The sequence below is a fragment of the Schistocerca piceifrons genome, chromosome 5, assembly GCF_021461385.2.
Source record: "Schistocerca piceifrons isolate TAMUIC-IGC-003096 chromosome 5, iqSchPice1.1, whole genome shotgun sequence".
Taxonomy (NCBI): domain Eukaryota; kingdom Metazoa; phylum Arthropoda; class Insecta; order Orthoptera; family Acrididae; genus Schistocerca; species Schistocerca piceifrons.
In genome coordinates, this window is record NC_060142.1 from 26,767,712 (window position 1) to 26,792,385 (window position 24,674).

General features: G+C 39.1%; 1 protein-coding gene across 1 annotated transcript in view; it reads left to right on the forward strand.

Annotated features, from left to right (window-relative positions):
• The window catches only part of LOC124798129 (trehalase-like), a 363,441-nt gene that overhangs the window by 177,020 nt on the left and 161,747 nt on the right, over positions 1 to 24,674 (forward strand). Inside the window, exons 3-4 of the mRNA XM_047261387.1 lie at positions 3,557 to 3,690; positions 17,655 to 17,938. Of these exons, the coding sequence (XP_047117343.1) occupies positions 3,557 to 3,690; positions 17,655 to 17,938 (418 nt within the window). The remainder of the gene's footprint in view (positions 1 to 3,556; positions 3,691 to 17,654; positions 17,939 to 24,674) is intronic.

Below are 24,674 nucleotides of genomic sequence, written 5' to 3' on the forward strand. Positions count from 1 at the left end.
CCAACTTTAAATGTGTATTTTTGCCAACATATTGAGGGTAGATTGAAGTCACCGCCAAACTATACCTGTATGAGTGGGGTACCTATTTGAAATGAGACTCAAGCTTTCTCTGAACTGTTTGCAAACTGTATCATCTGAGTCAGAGGTTTGGTAAAAGGAACCAAAAATTAATTTATTCCAGGTGTCAAGTATAAACTCTACCAGTACTAACTCACAAGAAGTATATATTTCGACTTTATTACAAGGTAAACTGATTCTGACAGCAATAAACACTCCATCACTTACTCTATTTAATCTGTGCTTTCTGAACACAGTGAAGTCCTTTGTAAAATTTTCAGATGAACTTATTTCCAGCCTTAGTCAGCTTTCCATACCTATGACAATTTGAGCTTCAGTGCTTTCTGTTAGCACTTTGAGCTCTGGTTATTTTGAAATGCAGCTATGACATTTTACAACTACAATACTGATTATGTTTAGGTGTGTAGTGGGAGTGGGACAGAGTCTGATTTCAGATGATCTAGAAATGGTTGGTGACTTTAAGATAGGAGGGAAGTCTCTGTACTGTAGCTTGCAGGTGTTGATCACTAAGGCAGATGTACACCGAGGTGACAAAAGTCATGTAATAGTCATATGCACATAGGCACATGAGGTGTAAAAGATCAGCGCATTGGCGTAATGGTCATTTTTACTCAGTTGAGTCATGTGAAAATACTTCCGACATAATTATGGCCACACAATGGGAATTAACAGACTTTTAATATGGAATAATTGTTGGAGCTAGATGCATCAGACATTTCATTTCAGAAATCATTAGGGAATTTAATATTCTGATATCCACTCTATAAAGCGTATGCCAAGAATATCAAATTTCAGACATTACCTCTCACTGTGGACAGTGCAATGGCCAACAGCCTTCACATAACAACCGAGAGCAGCAATGTTCATGCAGAGTTTTCATCACTGACAGACAAACAAAACTTTGTGAAATAACCAAAGAAATTGGTGTGGGACATATGGCAAACACATCTATTAGGTCAGTGTGGTGAAATTTGGCATGAATGGGTTATAGCATTAGACAACTGATGCTGTTGCCTTTGCTAACAGCACAACATCACACATAATGCCTCTCCTGGGCTCATGACCATATTAGTTGGAACCTAGATGACTGGAAGAATGAGGCTTGGTTGGATGAGTTGCAATTTCAGTTGGTAAGTGCTGATGGTACGGTTCAGTGTGGTGCACACCCCACGAAGCTATGAACCCAAACTGTCAAGAGGGCACTGTGCATGCTGGTAGAGGCTCCATAATGGTATGGACTGTATTTACATGGAATGGACTGGGTCCTTTGGTCCAACTGAACCTATTGTTGAGTGGAAATAGTTATGTGTGATACTTGAAGACCACTGTGCATCCATTAATGGATTTCATGTTCTCAAAAAACAGTGGAATTTTTATGGAAAATAATGTGCCATGTCACTGGGTCACAATTGTTCATGGCTGGTTTGAAGAACATTTTGGACAGTTAGAAGGGATGATTTGGCCAGTCAAAGTGCCCAACATGAATCCCATCAAACATTGCTGAAACATAATCAAGTAGCCAGTTCGTGCACAAACTCCTACATTGGCAACATTTTTGGAGTTATGTACAGCTACAGAGGCAAAATGCTCAATATTTCTGCAGGGAACTTCCAACAACTTGTTGAATCTGACATGATATTATAAGATATCTCATTACTTTTGTCACCTCAGTGTGCATTCCATGGATGCTTTGAAACCAGAAACTATGGGACAGCCAGGGTGACTGGGTTTGTGGACCTTACAGAGAAAGTAAAAAGTGGGGGTGTGTGGTTTTGACGAGGTAAGAAGTTCTATGAATTTAGTTGTTAGACCTTGTGAGGGGCCCACATTTTGAGGAGGGACTGTAGGTCACTTTGTTTTACACGGCAGCATCTTGATGGCAGATGCTGTATGCAAGGGTGTGGCATAGACCAATCAAGAATGACAGTAGTAGATCTCTTGTCTACTGGGAGGATAATGATGGAGCTATCCCCATTTAGGGAACAAAGAGCCTGGAGTTCTGCAGTTCCTATGATCCCTCTGCACCCACTTTCTCACCCTATGGCTCCTACCACTGTGACTTGCCACTTGCCACATGCAACCTTCTATCACCACATATACCAGCACTATAACTGGCAAAACTTATACAATCAAAGGGAGGGACACCTGTGAAACAACAAATGTTGTGTACCAGCTGTCATGTAAACACTGTTTGGCCTTTTACATTGACATGACTATCACCAAGTTCTCAGTAAGGATGAATGGGTGTAGACAGAGGGTGTATACTGGCAACACAAAATATCCTGTTGCTGTACAACATGACAATCATGACCTTGGTGCATGTTTCATCACATGTATCACCTGGTTTCTTCCCCCAAACAGCAGTTTCTCAGAACTCCGCAGGTGAGAACTAGCTTTACAGCACGTCCTTGGTTGTTGTCACCCACCTGGTCTTAATATATGTTAATGTCTTTGGTCTAAGTATTCCTTCTGAGTAATTATTACTTTCTTCACTCTCTTTTAGTTTTATATATATTTTACTTTCTAGCATGACTGTTTTTCTCCATCTCTGATCTCTGTCATATAAAATGCACTTAGCTTTCCACTCTTATTAACTCATTCACCATGTCTTGCCAGTAATCTCTGCCTTGTGTATTATGCTATCTTCCACTTTTACTCTCTCAGGTTTTCAAATCTCATCTAGTGCAGACTCTTGCAATCAGTCTTTCATTTTCATCCTGTCCAGTAAGAGACTTACTGACCTGGCATTCTGGGCAACTTTTCTGAACTCTCCCCATTTCCTATAGTTCAACAGTCATTCTCTTTTATTCTTCTTCCTGTTCCTTCAACCCTTTTGCCAGAAGAAGGAGTCACTGACTCCAAAAGTTTGTAGATTTCAGTATCTTTATTTATATGTTCTGCTGCCCCTTGGTTAGTAGATTTTTTTATCTGATCGTGTTAATAAGCACTTAAGAATAAATTGCAGAGTAGTCATTGAGGTTTAGATGTGGAAAGAATTGTTTCTCAAAAATACTAGGCTGAGAAACATAGCCCACATAAATCATGATACTGTACAGAAGAACTTAGCCTTCCAGTCTTATTAGCACATGCAGTGTTTTGTCAGTAATTTCTGCCTTGATTATTACTGTATTTTACAGCTTTAAGCTCTCATGTTTTCAAATGTCTATGGTGCAGCCCCAATGATCAGTCTTCTTTCTAATCCCATCTGTTAAGTCTCCCCTGAACCAACTTTTCCAAATGCTCCCCAATTCCTACACCTTTTCTTCATCCTATGTTTTGCCCCTTTAATCCTTCTGCCAGAAAGAGGAGCTGCTGGCTTCAAAGCTTGCAAATTTCAATATCTTTGTATGAGTGTTCTTCTGCCACCACTCAGTGAGTAGATTTCTTTATCTACCAAATTACATTATATTTTCAAAACTGATTATTTTTATTGACATATTAATGTGATCAGTTATGCATTTTCAATATTTTTTTCCAGAGATGATATTGAGACAGCACAGTATGCATCAACAAATGAAGCACGTGAAAATATATACCACCAAATAAAATCAGGAGCTGAGTCCGGATGGGATTTTTCTGGACGATGGTTCATTAAAGACAAAACCAATGCTGGTAAACAATAATTATTATGTTTTGTTGATTCTCTAAAGCTGACTGAAATAATTTAACATTTGTCATTTCTTACATCCACTAACCGATCTTCCTTATATAACAACAATGGAAATACCTGGATGGAATAACATCTAAAATAGAGGAAAGGCAGCCACTCAGCTATAGTTGATTGTTGTGAGCAGTTGCCTGGGTAGCTAAAGGTGAGGAGAGGTAGGAAAGGACACATGAGGTGAGGAGGTGAGGCAGTTTTTTTGACAGATGATACAATGGCTGTGTAACAAGATAAATAGAGTTCAGAGGATAGAACATATAACAAATAGTGAGAGGGAGGAGAGAAAAGGAGACAAAGGTAGAAATGAAGGTGTAAACAGGGAGGGAATAGAGAGAAAGAATGGGTGTCCATACGGGATGGGGGAGGAAGAATGGTAAGACAATTTTCGATACCATTTATTATTTTTTATATTAAAAAACTCATTTAGAAGAAAATCAACTATGACTGAAACTGTATAAAAAACAGAGAAAGTCAAGTACAAAAATTAACATAAATAATGATGATAGGTTAATCCTCTTGTTTGTGCAGAGAGATATATGAGAGATAGTGAATTTGTGATGTGTGTGTGTGTGTGTGTGTGTGTGTGTGTGTGTGTGTGTGTGTGAGAGAGAGAGAGAGAGAGAGAGAGAGAGAGAGAGAGAGAGAGAGAGAGGTGCCTTAACTGTCAAGTAGGCATGCCATTTTACATAACACAAGTGGGTGTGCAGCATACTTTGTACATATGTAAAGAATAGCTGTTTTCATGTTACCATGGTAAGCATGTATGTGGAAAATTACAGTTTGATGTTAGTTTAATTAGAGAATGATAAAATGAACTTACATACTATGAGCTTAAGAACTGTTTGTTTAAATAATAATGGAATTAACTTTCATTATATTGCTCTCTTGCCATTGACAGGTATTACCCTGCAGTAATGACCCACTCAAAGCGTTAACCAGTGCAATTGCATCAGATACCAGCCAACTGCATATTTGATTACTAATTATCTTGTAGGAACTATATACTGAAAAAGAAAAGAACATGAAGGCACTTGTGCTGCAAGAAATTATCATCTCTACTACAGAGCTGTGAAATATTAAATGAGAGATATAATTCCAGAGACTCATAACACAAGGCTCGTGGAGAGGTGCTGGGACCTTGTTTGGCACATAATGAACAATTAACATAAGAAACAAAAATGAGGTGTTTTGAACATCAAAACTACAAATCTAGAGAACATAAACTTCCATTCTTATATGTCAAACACATAACACAGACAAAATGATCAAAATATTCTGCAGATTAATATGATTGATATTCTGCTTATGCGTAAAGCTTGGCATAAACATAACGCAAGAACAGAAAGTCAATTACTTTGAAAAATCTGTTTGATTATCTACCAACCAGTACAGTAATGTATCGGTAGAATGGTCATGGTTAGGATTTGAATCAGAAAAAAAAAGACCAAATCAAGAATCTCTTAACAAAGCACTGATAGCTGTAATGCAGGGTTTCAAAACTCATATCACTACAGATATGTAGAAGTACACTCAGTCACATGAAGCTGATAAGAAGGACTCAACACTACTAAGAGGAGCAATTCTTAGAAACAAAAACTTTACAGTTCGTTAACAATAAACCAGTAGCATTCTACTCATAGGCATCTGCAAGGGGGCCCTGAGGAGGCAGTTGACACCCAACCCCCATTCCTGCAACTCAGACAGTCCCTCTTCCTGGAATCTGGAGTACAGTGTTCTGAAATTCAACAGTTCATTTATAGGCTGACAATTACTGAACTATGTTGTTGTTGTTGTGGTCTTCAGTCCTGACACTGGTTTGATGCAGCTCTCCATGCTGTTCTATCCTGTGCAAGCTTCTTCATCTCCCAGTACCTCCTGCAACCTATGTCCTTCTCAATCTGCTTAGTGTATTCATCTCTTGGTCTCCCTATATGATTTTTACCCTCCATGCTGCCCTCCAATGCTAAATTTGTGATCCCTTGATGCCTCAAAACATGTCCTACCAACTGATCCCTTCTTCTAGTCAAGTTGTGCCACAAACTTCTCTTCTCCCCAATCCTATTCAATACGTCCTCATTAGTTACATGATCTACCCACCTTATCTTCAGCATTCTTCTGAAGCACCACATTTCGAAAGCTTCTATTCTCTTCTTGTCCAAACTAGTTATCGTCCATGTTTCACTTCCATACATGGCTACACTCCATACAAATACTTTCAGAAACGACTTCCTGACACTTAAATCTATACTCGATGTTAACAAATTTCTCTTCTTCAGAAACAATTTCCTTGCCATTGCCAGTCTACATTTTATATCCTCTCTACTTCAACCATCATCAGTTATTTTACTCCCTAAATAGCAAAACACCTTTACTACTTTAAGTGTCTCATTTCCTAATCTAATTCCCTCAGCATCACCCGATTTAAATTGACTACATTCCATTATCCTCATTTTGCTTTTGTTGATATTCATTTTATATCTTCCTTTCAAGACACTGTCCATTCCGTTCAACTGCTCTTCCAAGTCCTTTGCTGTCTCTGACAGAATTACAATGTCATCGGCGAACCTCAAAGTTTTTACTTCTTCTCCATGAATTTTAATACCTACTCCGAATTTTTCTTTTGTTTCCTTTACTGCTTGCTCAATATACAGATTGAATAACATCGGGGAGAGGCTACAACCATGTCTCACTCCTTTCCCAACCACTGCTTCCCTTTCATGCCCCTCGACTCTTATAACTGCCATCTGATTTCTGTACAAATTGTAAATAGCCTTTCGCTCCCTGTATTTTATACCTGCCACCTTCAGAATTTGAAAGAGAGTATTCCAGTTAACATTGTCAAAAGGTTTCTCTAAGTCTACAAATGCTAGAAACGTAGGTTTGCCTTTTCTTAATCTTTCTTCTAAGATAAGTCGTAAGGTTAGTATTGCCTCACGTGTTCCAACATTTCTACGGAATCCAAACTGATCTTCCCCGAGGTTGGCTTCTACCAGTTTTTCCACACGTCTGTAAAGAATTCGTGTTAGTATTTTGCAGCTGTGACTTATTAAACTGATAGTTCGGTAATTTTCACATCTGTCAACACCTGCTTTCTTTGGGATTGGAATTATTATATTCTTCTTGAAGTCTGAGGGTATTTCGCCTGTCTCATACATCTTGCTCACCATATGGTAGAGTTTTGTCATGACTGGCTCTCCCAAGGCCATGAGTAGTTCTAATGGAATGTTGTCTACTCCCGGGGCCTTGTTTCGACTCAGGTCTTTCAGTGCTCTGTCAAACTCTTCACGCAGTATCTTATCTCCCATTTCGTCTTCATCTACATCCTCTTCCATTTCCATAATATTGTCCTCAAGTACATCGCCCTTGTATAAACCCTCTATATACTCCTTCCACCTTTCGGCCTTCCCTTCTTTGCTTAGAACTGGGTTGCCATCTGAGCTCTTGATATTCATACATGTGGTTCTCTTCTCTCCAAAGGTCTCTTTAATTTTCCTGTAGGCAGTATCTATCTTACCCCTAGTGAGACAAGCCTCTATATCCTTACATTTGTCCTCTAGCCATCCCTGCTTAGCCATTTTGCACTTCCTGTCGATCTCATTTTTGAGACGTTTGTATTCCTTTTCGCCTGCTTCATTTACTGCATTTTTATATTTTCTCCTTTCATCAATCAAATTCAATATTTCTTCTGTTACCCAAGGATTTCTATTAGCCCTCGTCTTTTTACCTACTTGATCGTCTGCTGCCTTCACTACTTCATCTCTCAGAGCTACCCATTCTTCTTCTACTGTATTTCTTTCTCCCATTCCTGTCAATTGTTCCCTTATGCTCGCCCTGAAACTCCCTACAACCTCTGGTTCTTTCAGTTTATCCAGGTCCCATCTCCTTAGATTCCCACCTTTTTGCACTTTCTTCAGTTTCAATCTGCAGTTCATAACCAATAGATTGTGGTCAGAATCCACATCTGCCCCAGGAAATGTCTTACAATTTAAAACCTGGTTCCTAAATCTCTGTCTTACCATTATATATCTATCTGATACCTTTTAGTATCTCCAGGATTCTTCCAGGTATACAACTTTCTTTTATGATTCTTGAACCAAGTGTTAGCTATGATTAAGTTATGCTCTGTGCAAAATTCTACAAGGCGGCTTGCTCTTTCATTTCTTCCCCCCCAATCCATATTCACCTACTATGTTTCCTTCTCTCCCTTTTCCTACTGACGAATTCCAGTCACCCATGACTATTAAATTTTCGTCTCCCCTTTTGCTACCTGAAAAATTTCTTTGACCTCGTCATACATTTCATACTGAACTATATGAAATAAAATCGGCGTAACTTCTGAATGGTTTTGGTTAGGATGTTGAAACTGGACAGTTGGCCATGGGGAATGATGGGAATTGGTATGCACATGCATGGTTTGGTTTAGTGATGAAGCCCACTTTCATTTGGATGGGTTCATTAATAAGCAAAAATGGTGCATTTTAGGGATTGAGAATCCAAATTTCGCCATAGAGAAGTCTCTTCACTCTCAACAGGTGACTGTGTGGTGTGATATGTCCAGTCATGGATTAATCTGTACAATATTACTTGGTGACTACTGAATGGTATGTGAAGGTTTTGGAGCGTGATTTTATGCCCATTATCCAAAGTGACCCTGATTTCAACAAGATGTTGTTCATGCAAGACAGAGCTTGAACCCGCTGAAGCAGGGGAGTGTTTAATGTCCTGGAGGAGCACTTTGGGGAATGCATTCTGGCTCTGGGGTATCATGTGCACCACATCATCACCAATGATGGCAGGCATATCTGAATATCTGTAGTGATGTTAAATGTGGAATAAAGTGTGTATGCACCGTAGATTGTAACAAATTTACATTTTGTTGGATGTGAGGCATGCCAGTTGTGCAAAACACCATTTTTTCTCAGTAGCCAAACATGTTTCAGCACCACTGTGTCATCATCAGTGGGTTTTTGTTTTTATTTACTCTGTACTGTGAACATTTTTGTTAAATGATTATAAAATTATGTGCATCTTTAGTTCAAACAATAGCTCATTTCTTTTTGTAAATACCTTTACATTTAGTGTGCATGAATTTTCTGGATCACTTGTGTGTTAATTACTACATCTAACTTGTCATCTGCAAGCAAACAATGTTGATGAGAAAGTTTTTGCTGGCAGTTAACCTATCTTCTAGAATGTAATTTAGTTTGTCAAAATGTTTTCACATCTATATTTGTTTTTACTTACATTTTTGTGTGGCAAGCACTTCCATTCTCCACATCATGCTGAGGTCTTGTGATGCACATGTAACTATAACAAGTATTTTCCACAAATAACATAGTACAACGCTTTTCACTTCACCAAAACACAGTGTGATTGTGGTTTGTTGTGTGTTCCAGCCCAGTGGCCTCCTAGCTAACATATTCATGAACAACCAGGAGAACATGATCTTCAGACACATAATAAAACCAAAAAGCTAAAAAGTTAAATACTGGTACCATTATGTGGATGACATAATATGCCTGATTATGAACCACATACACACATAGAACAACTACACAATGAAATAAACAACCTAGACCCAAAAATTAACTTCACATTAGAAACAGAAACTAACAACACACTGCATTCTCTAGATCTCACCATACATAAAACAAACAACACACACAACTTCACAATATTCAGGAAACCAACAACCACAAGCACTATCATTCATAATCTATCAAACCACCCATTTTCAGATAAGCCAGCAAACTTCAGATTCGTACTCCACAGATTAAACAGAACACCCATGAACAAACAGAACTACACACAATAAAACAAATAGCAGTAGAAAATGGTTATATTACCCATATGGTAGACAACTTAAATAAAAAATATGCAAACAGTACAAAAATGAATATACCATACACACACAAATCCTCACCCAGCACAGAACAACCCAAAACACAAACAAGAGCAACAACACATACACAAAGTGAAATGGCACATACTCACCTACAATAACAAGATTGTTTGCAGAATAGGCAACATATTAAAGAAACAGGAACTCCAAATAGGATACAGGATGTAGAACACAACACAGAAAAAAACCAGAACATGAGAAACAGTCATGGATAAATTTAACAGATCAGGTATATATGAACTCACATGCAACACTTGCCAGTCAGTGTACATAGGACAAACATGCAGAAACTTCAGATATTCCGACCATCTCAGAGCTTTAAAAAGCAACAGCTACCATATCACATTTGCTGATAACCTTGTAGCCCACAATCACCACCCAACCACAATAGAAACAGACTTAAGAATACTAAAACCCAGCCACAGCCTATACAGAAAACTGACCACTGAGGAAAACGTCCATATACAGAAGGCAATAACAGAAGGAAAACAGGTCTTAAGTGAATGCACTACACTCTACAAGGGCACACTACTTAACACATTAAAGGAACTTTACAAATAAAAGCAGCACAAACAGGTAAAGTCTACACACACACACACACACACACACACACACACACACACACAAAGATAAAATGCAAATAAAATTAAAATTTGGTGCCAAACTCTTTGGTGAACAAACAAACACTGACTGGGCTGGGACATACAACAAACCACAATCACACTGTGTTTTGGTGAAGTGAAAAATGTTTTACTATGTTATTTGTGGAAAATACTTGTTATATTTACATGTGCATCAGAACACCTCAGCATGATGTGGAGAATGGAAGTGCTTGCCACACGAAAACATAAGTAAAAATGAATATAGGTGAGAAAACATCGCGACAAACTGAATTACATTCTGGAAGATACGTTAACTCCCAGCAAAAACTTTCTCATCAACAATGTTTGGTTACAGATGACAAGCTACATGTAGTAATAAATGCACAAGTGATCCAGAAAATTCATGCACATGAAATGTAAAGGTGTTTACAAAATGGAATGCTCTATTGTTTGAACTAAAGATGCACATATTTTTATAATCATTTAACAAAAATGCTCACATTACAGAATAAATAAAAATGAAAACCCACTGATGATGACACAGTGATGCCAAAACATGTTTGGGTACTGAGAAAAAATGGTGTTTTGCATAACTGGCAGACCTCACATCCAACAGTTTTAACTGCAAGCATGGACAACACAAGGAGCTGCAAATCAAAATGATGAATTTACGTTTTATTCATGTAGTTCAATAATGGCCACCCTGAATATAAAAGAAATCACAATTTTAGAGTCTAGCTTCATTCATGTAGTTCAATAATTGTCACCCTGCATATAAAAAAAATCACAATTTTAGAGTCTAGCTTCCCTCCCCCCTCCCCCATCCCCCGGCACCCTCCCAAAAAAAAAAAAAATTATTGGATATCCATGACTCTCCTATAAACATATTTCCTTAGATAGCCTAATTTATCACCTACATATATACTCTACTAATCATTGTGTAATGCATGAGATAGGGTGCTTCCCAAAGTACCATCTAAGCTCACCAGAAATTAATGACCCCACTGTGCACACACAAATGAATAGTTAAGCCTTTATATATTTTGCAGTGACTGAGTCATGAGCTCAGCCACACATGCACTGCCTCTATGTGATCATAAGGCAGAACACTCAGTGAGACATTTGTGTTTCAAGCGGAAACTGTGTGTAAAAATTGGTAAATGTAAGTACGTGATGAGCAGCGGAAAAGGGCCATCGTGTTTGACCATTCCCGTTGCTTACAGTATGAGCAGTTGCTGCATTTGTTGGTGTTTTGCAGCATGTTGTTCAGTGTGTTTACAAACAGTGGTGTAACACATGTGGCCACAAAATGCAATGTCAGAACTGTGGCCAGAAAGGATCCTGACTGAGAGAGACTGGAGATGCATTTCATGGCTTGTGAATCAAAGTCACTTCCAAACACAATGATTCCTGCAGAAAGTGATTGAAGGTCCAACCCAACCTGTTAGCGAGAGAACATTGTGATGGAACTGCATGCGGTGAATGCATGTAGTTGGTCATCAGAGGCCATTGCACACATAGGCACAAAGATGACAACAGCAAAGATCATCACACTGGAAGAATATCTGACTGGTTTCTGAACACTCCCCCACCATATTACATCTCAGTTGGGTTGCAAAATCACCTGATCTCTACGCCACAGAAAATCTGTGAGAAAGGCTGGAATAGTGGGTAAAACTCAGACATCAGCATCCCCATAATTTGCTAGAATTGCAAAATCAAGTTCTGGATATGACGTACCTGTACAACATTGTGGTCTCACTTCCTAACTGAATCCAGGCAGTTATCAAGTGTAGCGGTGGAATTACTTGATTTTTATGATGCTTGTAATGATTTGTGTAGGGTTGATTAATTTTTCTGTGCAATGAGATTATTGGGGTTTTTTCCTATTCCATTCCTGCGTGGAGTTTGAGAACAATGACTGCTGAAATTATTCTATTTGTAGGCCCCATGGGAAAAATACATTGGGGGGGCTGAAGTAGAAGGGCTACTCTTTTTACTCCTGATCACTGCTCAGCTGTAAAATAGAAACAACAGTGAAAATTAAATATAATTTATTTGCACATTTAACTAGTCCTTCCAGCTACTTCACTGCATAGTTGCCACTCCGACTTAGACATTTATCATAGTCTGGTATCAGCTTTTTAATACCCTTTTCTTACAAGGCAGCTGCCTGTGCTTTCTGCCAGTTCCCTATGCTGGCCTGCAGCTCACTGTCTGTGCCAAAATGCTGTCTTTATAGTCAGTGATTTGTGTGTGTAAAGAGATAAAACTCGGGGGGCAGCCGATTATGGACTGCATTGTTGGTGACCCAGCAGTTTCCATTGAAAACTCTGCAGAGGTGTCATCATTGCACCTGCAATGTGTGGCTGAGTGTTGTCAGGAAGAAGTTATGGTATATGGGCTGCGTCAATCCAGACGGAACCCCTCAGTAGGCATTTCAAACTTGGCAGGAGACTTGATTGTTCTAAGCATCTTTATGTGCTCACTTTGCACTCGGAACTGAAAAGTGCAATATGACACAATCAACAGATGTACTAGAGGCTCTGCACAATACATCTCCACAAAGATTCAGTGGATTTTCACTGTGATTTTAATTTTGTGCCCAACATATATTTCTAGATTTCTCTCCAACTACCAGAACTTGATTCTTTATAAGTATGGTTTTGTAGACTGGTTGTTGCATATTGTTGAGTGTCTGCTGGTTCAGATTTTTCAGCACCTATATGATGCTAACCTGTGGTTCAAATAATCCTGAGACCACACTTGCTGCCATTATATGTTGTTGTTGTTGTTGTTGTTGTTGTTGTTGTGGTCTTCAGTCCAGAGACTGGTTTGATGCAGCTCTCCATGTTACTCTATCCTGTGCAAGCTTCTTCATCTCCCAGTACCTCCTGCAACCTACATCCTCATGAACCTACTTAGTGTATTCATCTCTTGGTCTCCCTCTACGATTTTTACCCTCTACACTGCCCTCCAATACTAAATTGGTGATCCCTTGATGCCTCAGAACATGTCCTACCAACCGATCCCTTCTTCTAGTCAAGTTGTGCCACAAATTTCTCTTCTCTCCAATTCTATTCAATACTTCCTCATTAGTTATGTGATCTACCCATCTAATCTTCAGCATTCTTCTATAGCACCACATTTTGAATGCTTCTACTCTCTTCTTGTTTAAACTATTTATCATCCAAGTTTCACTTCCATACATGGATACACTCCATACAAATACTTTCAGAAACGGCTTCCTGACACTTAAATCTATACTCAATGTTAACAAATTTCTCTTCTTCAGAAACGCTTTGCTTGCCATTGCCAGTCTACATTTTATATCCTCTCTACTTCGACCATCATGAGTTATTTTGCTCCCCAAATAGCAAAACTCATTTACTACTTTAACTGCCTCATTTCCTAATCTAATTCCCTCAGCACCACACAATTTAATTTGAATACATTCCATTATCCTCGTTTTCTTTTTGTTCATGTTAATCTTACATCCTCCTTTCAAGACACAGTCCATTCCTTTCAGCGGCTCTTCCAGGTCCTTTGCTGTCTCTGACAGAATTACAATGTCATTGGTGAACCTCAAAATTTTTATTTTTTCTCTGTGGATTTTAATTCTTACTCCAAATTTTTCTTTCGTTTCCTTTACTGCTTGCTCAATATACATATTGAATAACATCGGGGATAGGCTACAACCCTGTCTTACTCCCTTTCCGACCACTGCTTCCCTTTCATGCCCCTTGGCTCTTATAACTGTGACATTATATGTATATGTTCAATATCCTCTATTAGTCCTATTTAGTTTGTTTCACACACACACACACACACACACACACACACACACACACACACACACACACACACACAAACACACTTGAGTAATATTCTAGAGTGGGTTACATGAGTGTTTTGTAAGCAACCTCCTTTGTATACTGATTGAACTTTTCAAGTATCCCATGAATGAACTAAAGTGTGCCACCTATCTTACCTACTATTGAGCCTATGTGGTGATTCTGTTCATAGCACCAAAAATTGTGACACACAGGTATTTGTATGAGTTTGATTCTAGTTGCAACTTAATTATATCGTACATTTATGTCTACATACATACTCTGCAAGCCACTGTACAGTGCATGGTGGAGGGTATCACATGACACTACTAGTCATTTCCTTTCCACTCACAAACAGAGCAAGAGAAAAATGACTGTCTGTATGCCTTCATAAGTGCCCTCATTTCTCTCATCATATCTCCATGGCAAATGTGTGAAATGTACATTGGCAACAGTAGAATCAATCTGCAGTTAGATTCAAATGTCAGTTCTCTAAATTTCTAAAATAGTGCCTTGCAGAGAGAACTTTAGGGTTTCCCATTTGAGTCCCTGAAGTGTCTCCGCAATACTTGTGTACTGATCGAACTTACCAGTAACAAATCTAGTGGCATGCCTCTGAATTGCTTTGATGTATTCCTTTGATCTGACTTGTTGGGGATCCCAAACACTTGAGCAGTACTCAAGAATGGGTAGCACTTGCATTCAATATGTCATCTCCTTTACAGATGAGCTACACTTTCCTAAATTTATCCCAATAAAATGAAGTCAAGCATTTGCATTCCAAACTATGAACAAGATGCTCATTTTGTATCATTTTGCAATGTCGTGCTTAGATATTTAATCAATGTGACTGTGTCAAGCAGCATATTACTAAAGCTGTATTTGAACATTACAGGATTGTTTTTCCTACTCATGCATATTAACTTACGTGTTTCTACACTTAGAATAAGCTGCCATTCATCAAACCAACCATAAATTTTGTCTAAGACATCTTGTGTTCTCCTAGAATCACTCAAAATAGACACTTTTCCACACATGAGAACATCATCAGGAAACAGTCATAAACTGTTGTTCATCTTGTCCACCAGATTATTTATGTATATACAGAATAAGAGCAGTCCAGCCATACTTCCATGGGGCACTCATGATTTTACCCTTGCACTTGCCATTGAGAACAACATAGCGGGTCCTGTTACTTAAAAAGTATTTGAGCCACTCACATATATGGGAACCCATTCTGTATGCTCATACCTTTGTTAATAGTCTCCAGTGGGGCATCATGTCAAATGCTTTTTGGAAATTTAGGAATTTGGAGTTTGCCTGTTGCCCTTAATCTTTAGTTAAGAGGATATCATGTGAGAAAAGGCCAAATTGAGTTATGCACAAGGGATGCTTTCTAAATCTGTGCCGATTTCTGGAAAGAAGATTTATTGTCTGAAGGAAATGTATTATATTCAAACTCAGAATGTGTTAAAGAATGCTGCAGTAAACCAATGTTATGGATGTTGGTCTGTAATTTTGAGGGTACATTCTTTCATGTTTCTTTTATACAGGAGTCACCTATTTTTTTCCAGTCATATGGGGCTTTGCTAATTGTGAGGTCAATGCCACAGAATACTCTCTGTAAAACTGAACTAAGATTTCATCTAGACCTGATGACTTAATTGTTTTCAATTCTTTCAGTTGCTTCTCTATGCCATGAATGGCTATTTCTATGTCGTCCGTGCAAAAGTCTGACCAGAGTCAAACAGTGGTAGGTTTTTATGATCCTTCTGTGTGAATGCTTTCTTAAATGTTTAATTCAATACTTCAGCCTGCCTTTTTTTGCTAGACTGTTGTATAAGTGACTGAACAGAAGCCTTCCACCCACTTACAGATTTTATGTATGACTAGAATTTTCTCAGGTTCTTGAAAGATCTTTCACTAAGATATGATGGTGGAAGCTGTTGCATGCTTCACATATTGATCTTCCTATGGATGAATGAGTTTCTGGTAACATTAGCCTGTTGACACTTGTGCTTTCTTTTTTAATCAAGAGTGCAACAGTCTATTTCCTCAGTATTTTCCAAATTTGATTATTAAGCTACAGAGGGGCCTCTCCATTCTTAATCCACTTACTTGACACATACATCTCCAGAGTCAATTTACAGTCAGTTTAAATTTTGCCCATAATTTCTCTCTGTCTGTCATGTTGGAACTAAATGATGTGCACTCATTATGTAAGTGGGATGCTAACAACAGCTTACCTGACTTTTCTAGCATAAATACTCTCCTAGTCTTCCTGATGGATTTACTAACTTTAGTAACCATTGTCACTATGGTGACATCAGTATCACTAACCCTGTCTGTATATTCATACTGTCAATAAAGTCAGACCTGTTCATAGCTATTGGGTCTAAAATATTTCCATCGTGTGTGGGCAGTCACCTAGTTGTTCAAGGCAGTTTTCTGAAAATGTTTTCAAAAGTATTTCACAAGACTGTCTTTCTGTACAATCCGCAGTGAATCCATAGATGTCCAAGTCTGTACATGGTGGACTGAAGTCACCTCCAATCATAGTCATGTGATACAAAATTTTTGCATTTTGTGAGTGCACAATTAATGTTTCTGCAAATTTAAAGCATTTTTTCAGACAGTAATTCATTATAAATAACTAAATATCTGCAGAAAGTGTGAGGGTACAATTAATATTGTCTACCAAGTCTTTTATAAACAGCATGGGGAGCAAATGCCCCAACACACTTCTCTAGGGCATATCTGAGGTTACTTCTACATTTGTTTATGACTCTCCATCCAAGAAAATATGATGCATTCTTCCAAACAAGAAACTCTCATTTCAATCAAAAATTTCATTTATTAACCCACGTGATCATACTTTTGTTACAAAATGGTGGTGTGGTACTGACTCAAATGCTTTTTGTTAAGTCGAGAAATACTGTGTCTACTTCTTTGCCTTCATTCATGACACTCAGGAGATCTCATGAGAAATGTGCCAGTTTGTAGCTTTTAGAATCCATGTTGGCTGCCATGGAGGAAGACATTCTGTCTGTGCTCAAAACATGCAGGGTTCTGCAACAGATGGATGTCTAGGATATTGGTTGACAATTTTCTGGATCACTTTTGTCACCCTCATGTTAGATGAGTGTAACCTGTGGCTTCTTCAAATTACATGGCTATTTTTCTCTTAATATATTATGATTAAACTTGGGGAAAACACAGCTACAAATTCTGTTTAAAACCTGACAGGGATAATTCTGTTTAAAACCTGACAGGAATAGTGTCTGGGCCTTATTCAGTTTTAATTATGTCAGCTGTTTCTCAACACCACTGAATCGAACACCTATACCACTCATCTTCACAGCAGAGTGAGAATTTAACTGGGACAGTACCCCTGGTTTTTTTTTATAAAGGAGTATATGTATACAGAGTTCAGCATTTCTGATATTACATTAGAAATAAATAAGATATGTTCATTATATATATGTTAACTGATCTTATCCATACCATTACTTTTTATCTGTACTTTTTCTGATGGTTGACCTAGTTGAATTTAATTTATGAATTTAATTTTTCAGGAAATTTGTCTAACATACAAACACAGTATATTATCCCAGTTGATCTGAATGCATTTGTGTACTGGAATGCTGAGATTCTGTGCAAGTTTCACTCTATTCTCCATAATCATAAGAAAGCTCAGTACTACTGCACCAAAGCTAAGGAATGGTTAGATGCTGTGACAGAGGTTTTCTGGCATGACGATGTAGGTATCTGGCTGGATTATGATATTTCAAACAATGTGAGGAGAGAGTACTTTTATCCATCAAATGTTGCTCCTCTATGGACAGGATGTTATAAGAAGGTAAGATAGCATGGAAAGACTTATGAAACTGATTCTAGTTTCTATGTCATAATATGTAGCAAGTGCTGATAAGGAAGGAGGACCTATATCTGATTTTGATTAATTAAGAATGTAATTCTCTTCCTTAGTATTACATGAACAAATATTACTAACAATAAGTTTCTTGAACTTCAAATGTTCTATCAATTAACTGTTCCAATGTCATAATCTCAGTATAAAAGATTGACAAGATGTCAAGTGGAGATGAATCTGCAATAACTGAAATATTATTCATATAATTTTTACAATGATAACTGATTTTGCTCACATTCTGAACATGTCAAGACCTGAAAAATAAAGATAAAAGATGTGCCAAATTTTATCATACATAACTCATCTGAGACATGCATGCAATATATATAACAGTATCTATGATTCACAGTGTAGTTACAGGGCAACCTGTCAGTTTTCTCTGCTGTGCCCAGCCTCAGTAAATCACTGATGTACATGGCTAATAATGTCAGTAACTATAAAAATGTGTGGGCAAGCATATTAGGAGATGTTTTCTCTTTATGCATGGTACATTAAGATGATAAAGTCATGGTGTAAGATAGAGAGATACAGATCTGTTCAAGTCCAAGGCTAACTTCCCACATCTGCATACCACGTCGTGTTTGCCTGCTTTATTTCTTCATTGATAGTCCACAATGTTGATGTACTGCATTGTTATACTGGCTGAAAAATGGGGGATGGAAGTTCAACTCTGACTACTGTAAATGATGTAGCTGACAGTTGCACAGTTACGATTAACAGTTCTTTACTTTCGCTGTTCAAAATTCCCCAATATTACACAGGTATGTGACCAGTTCACTATTGTAAATTTTAATAAACATTAATAGGTTGCAGGCGAACATCAGGATACTGCTACAATAGTTTTCTGTTAAACATTTATGAGCAGAAAAACCTAACCACACATTTCACAGTTCTTGCAGAATAATATTGTATGTGTGACACTATTTCAGAAATAAACTGAACAGACACTGTCATTATTTTAACACATGGCCTATGTGTGTTTCACTAATTCCACTGTTAAGTTGATGCATTGTTGTTAATTGAAACAGTACATAATTTCCCTCTGAAAATTGGCCATGGACTGACTGTCTTGGACCATTATATATCTTCACAATAGTAGGTACTGAAACTATACGTTGTTTGGTGTTTCATTTACAGAAATTACAATTAAAACATAATTCATTCAATTAACTGAATACATTGAAAAATTCCTCCTTTTTAACAGTTCCTTCTGTCAGAAAGATTAGGCCAAATTATTTGTTTAAATAATGAAATTAACACATATATTTATAAAAAATCAATACTATTGACAAACCTCATCATTATTTTTGAATTAATTAAGGACTGGCTTTGCTAATATGTTTTCAAATTGAGCGAAATAAATACTTTAAGAATTCTAATAGTTCTTCTTCATAATGTTCATAATTATTACAGAATTTATATTTGTCTATAAGTCACGAAATAATTACTGATTTCACCCTATAACACAAGATATTAACTAGGAATAGTCAAAATAAATTAGAAAATTGATTACATATACAAAACTAAGCACAAAATCAGATCTGGTGCTGTATTTCTTAAGACTGAGGGCTGACCTTTCTCTTTCATGGAAATGCAGATTATACTCATGCATGTTAAAGGTAACTGTGGGGGATGGCGGGGGGGGGGGGGGGGGGGGGGGTGTTTAAGGAGGAAGATGGCAAAACGAGAGGAAGGAGGAAGTAAAGAGATCCCAGCTTGCTTCGTCACAACCATTACATATAAATTAGGCAGATTCCTAAATTAATCTTCCTGCCACTTACTCACTGCTCTTCTCAACATCATAAAGAATGATATGGGTTTGCAGAAGACTGGAGTTTACAGAAGATCATGTCAATGTGGCAAAACCTATATTGTTGAGATTACCCATTCAATTAATTAAAGGTGGACGGGACATTTTTGCCTTTCACCTTTCACAACCTAGTGAATAAGCCATAGCTGAGCCTTGTGCTTCCACACTATGTGTTGTTACCAGAGAAGGAAAGTTGCTACTCACCATATAGCAGAAATGCTGAGTCACAATAGGCACAACAAAAAGATTCACACACTTATAGCTTTCACCCATTAAGGCCTTTGTCAGCAGTAGACACACACACACACACACACACACACACACACACACACACACTCAGGCAAATGCAACTTGCACACATGTCTGCAGTCTCAGAGAACTGAAACCACCCTGCGAGCAGCAGCACCAGTGCATGATGGGAGTGGCAACTCAGTGGGGGTAAGGAGGAGGCTGGGGCAGGCAGGGGGGATGGATATTATGGTGGGAATGGCAGACAGTGAAGTGTTACAGTTTAGATGGAGGGCAGGAGAGAAGATGTGGAGGGGGGGAGGAGGTAAGTAGCAGAAAGGAGAGAAATAAAAAGAAATTAAAGACTGGATGTGGTGTGAAATGGCAGCTGTGTAGTGCTTGAATGGGAACAGAGTGGAGGCTTGATCGGTGAGGACAGTGACTAACAAAGGTTGAGGCCAGGAGGAGGTTATGGGAATGTAGGATGTATTGCAGGGAAAGTTCCCACCTGCACAGTTCAGAAAAGCTGGTGTTGGTTCGAAGGATCCATATAGCACAGGCTGTGAAGCAGTCATTGAGATGAGGGATATCATGTTAGGCAGCATGTTTAGCAACAGGGTGTTCCACCTTTTTTTTTTTAGCCACAGTTTGTTGGTGGCCGTTCATGCAGACAGACAGCTTGTTGGTTGACATGCCTACATCACTGCAGATGCTACGACTGTAGGTAGCATGAAGACACCTTATTCACATTCATCCAGAACCTCAACAACTTCCCCCCCATTTGCTTCACCTGGTCCTACTCACCCAACAAGCCACCTTCCTAGATGTTGACCTCCACCTCAGAGATGGCTACATCAGTACCTCTGCCCATATCAAACATACTAACCACCAGCAATACCTCCACTTCAACAGCTGCCACCCATTCCATACCAAGAAGTCCCTTCCATACAGTCTAGCCACCTAAGATTGTCGCATCTGCAGTGATGAGCAGTCCCTCTCAAAATATACTGAGGGTCTCACTGAAGCCTTCACTGACTGTAATTATCCTCCCATCCATGTACAAAAACAAATCTCCCCTGCTTTATCTTTCCAGTCTCTTGCCACCCTCCCAAAGTCCCACAGTCCGGCCACAGAGGAGCATTCCCCTCATAACTCAGTACCATCTGGGACTGGAGCTGCTGAATTACATTCTCCACCGGGTTTCAATTACCTCTCAATTTGCCTGAAATGAGAAATGCCTTGCCCACTATCCTTCCCACCCCTCCTACTGTGGTATTCTGCCATCCACCAAACCTACACAATATACCCATCCATCCTTAAACAACCCCTGCTCCCAATCCCTTACCTCATGGCTCATACCCCTGTAATAGACCTAGATGCAAGACCTGTCCCATACATCCTCCTACGACCACCTACTCCAGTCTGGTCACTAACATCACCTCTCCCATCAAAGGCAGGGCTACCTGTGAAACCAGTCATGTGATTTACAAGCTAAGCTGCAATCACTGTGCTGCATTCTATGTAGGCATGACAACCAACAAGCTGTCTGTCCCCATGAACAGCCACTGACAAACTGTGGCCAAAAAACAAGTGGACCACCCTGTTGCCGAACATGTTGCCAAACATGATATCCCTCATCTCAATGACTGCTTCACAGCCTGTGCCATACGGATCCTTCAAACCAACACCAGCTTTTCTAAATTGTGCAGGTGGGAACTTTCCCTGCAATACATCTTACATTCCCGTAACCCTAATGGTCTCAACCATCGTTAGTCACTGTCCTCACCCATCGAGCCCCCTCCCTCTTCCCATTCTAGCACTACACAGCTGTCATTTCACTGCCACACCCAGTCTTTTAATTTCTTTTCTTTTTATTTCTCTCCTTTCCACTACTCACCCCCTCCCGCTGTCTGCCACTTCCACCATACTATCCCTCTCCCTGCCCACCCCAGGCTCCTCCTTACCCCACCCAGTCGCCATTTTTATCATGCACTGCTACTCGCAGTGTGGTTTCAGTTCTCTGAGACTGCAGATGTGTGTGCAAGCTGGATTTTCCATTGTTTGATTCATTATGTATTATTCTATCACAAAAATCTTGCCCTCAACAAGATCCTGCTGAGATTGAATTATTAAAGAATCTGTGGAAATAGTTTGTTGGAAGATTTTATTAACCACAATGGCATATTTCAACCTGATAACTTATGGACTGAGTAATTTCTTTAATACTTTCACAAAGACAAAATTTTATGGTTAATACCACATCTAATAAAAACTAATTTTATTATTTTGACTGCTGAATTTCACCTCTGTAGGCCAGTGATTCAATACAAGGCATGCCTGAAATACCATCATTATGCATATTTCTGCAAGTGTCAGACAGGGTCACATCTAGGGTGCGAAATGGAACAGAGAGCAGTTAGGAAGAACAACCAACACATGTGCGCCACTATGCCAATTCTTGGTATAGACTCAGTGATGTGCACCAGTCCAAAACTCAGCTGAAGATCTCTCCCTCATTGCCAGCCAAAATATTATGGCTAGATGTTGACTTCATCTGGCTGAAGTCCCAATATCTCCTGGGATACTCATTACACTAGTAAAATTTCAAGACTCATGTACCTTTTTTGCTTTTCTACCTTCAGCTTAGGGTACTGTATCATCCAAAAGTGTGTGGACATTAACCTTAGTGCCAATGAGAGCCTTTACATATGAACAGTATTTCTCTAAGTTTTGTGAAGATATTTTGATGACATTATGCTAGGCTAGTTACCGAAGGATTTGTAAATCCCATTTGACAACCAGATATGTTTTGTTCAATGAATCTCTACTTGTAGGTCTATGATTTGAATTACACCTATTGCACAGTAGTCACTGTTTGTATAGAAGTTTGTTTACAAAGCTTGTATGTCATTGACAATCCCTCTGAGATCAGTTTCAAAGTATATGTTTCCAAAAGAGTCAGTTCCATACATTGTCATTACATGTGTGGGCATTGCTAGTCAGTATGCTCATAGTATGCTCAAAGTATTAAGGAGAGGCAAACCTATGTTTCTAGCATTTGTGGACTTAGAGAAAGCTGTTGTCAGTGTAGACTGGAATAATCTCTTTCAAATTCTGAAGGTGGCAGGGGTCAAATACAGGGAGTGACAGGCTATTTACAATTTGTACAGAAACCAGATGGCAGTTATATGAGTCGAGGGGCATGAAAGGGAAGCAGTGGCTGGGAAGGGAGTGAGACAGGGCTGTAGCCTGTTCCTGATGTTATTCAATCTGTATTTTGAGCAAGCTGTAAAGGAAACAAAAGAAAATTTGGAGTAGGAATTAAAATCCATGGAGGAGAAATAAAAACTTTGAGGTTTGCCAATGACATTGTAATTGTGTAAGAGACAGCAAAGGACCTGCAAGAGCAGTTGAACAGAATGGACAGTGTCTTGAAAGGAGGATATATGAGATGAACATCAACAGAAACAAAACGAGGATAATGGAATGTAGTCAAATTAAATTCTGAGGGAATTAGATTAGGAAGTGAGATGCTTAAAGTAGTAAATGAGTTTTGCTATTTGGGGAGCAAAATAGCTGATGATCGTCGACATAGAGAGGATATAAAATGTAGACTGGCAGTGGTAAGGAAAGCATTTCTGAAGAAGAGGAATTTGTTAACATAGAGAATGGATTCAAGTGTCAGGAAGTCATTTCTGAAAGTATTTGTATGGAGTGAAGAAGGGATTGGTTGGTAGGACATGTTCTGAGGCATCAAGGGACCACCAATTTAGTACTGTAGGGCAGTGTGAAGGGTAAAAATCAAAATAGAGGGAGACCAAGAGATGAATACACTAAGCAGATTCAGGAGGATGTAGGTTGCAGTACAGACTGGGAGATGAAGAAGCTTGCACAGGATAGAGTAGCATGGAGAGCTGCATCAAACCAGTCTCTGGACTGAAGACCACAACAACAACAACATGCTCATAGTGAAATGCATAGAGCGCATGAATGGAATTCAGACACACCTTATTGCTTAACATGGAGATATTCCTTGGCTGACATGTGAACACATATGGCAGACTGTTGACATGAAAGACACTCTCCTCATGTGAGCTCAACCACTGACCAAAACTCTCCTTGTGGGAGCTCACCCACTGACCAGAGAGTCTTTAGTATCTTGCACTTGCTTTATTGATGTTGACGTCCCCTCAGAGGCACCCACTCTGTCCCACAGGAGGCTGGAGCACTGAGGGAGGAGGTCAACAGGCACCACAGTTGCTGACATCATCTCAGAGCAGGTACTTTTGACTAGTAATTCCTTGGCTGGCTGCTATGCAGGCCACTGGAGTGCCATTTCTTCGCAAGAAAGACGAGAAGAATGTGATATATTCTTGCCCAGTTCCGATGCAGGTAACATTGGCTGAGGTAGGTGGAGGTTGACAGGGGTGGCCACAGGGAAACTGATGGTCTGCATTGAGATCATTATGATGTGGTGGGGAACACTTAGCTGTGCAGGTGACAGAGTTGTGCATGCAGTGACATTCATCTCCACGTGCATGTTTGGAAGCAATTGTTGTGTCGTAGGAAATCGTAGGAAAGTGGACTAATGGGATGGTTGGGGGGGGGGGGGGGGGGGGACAGGAA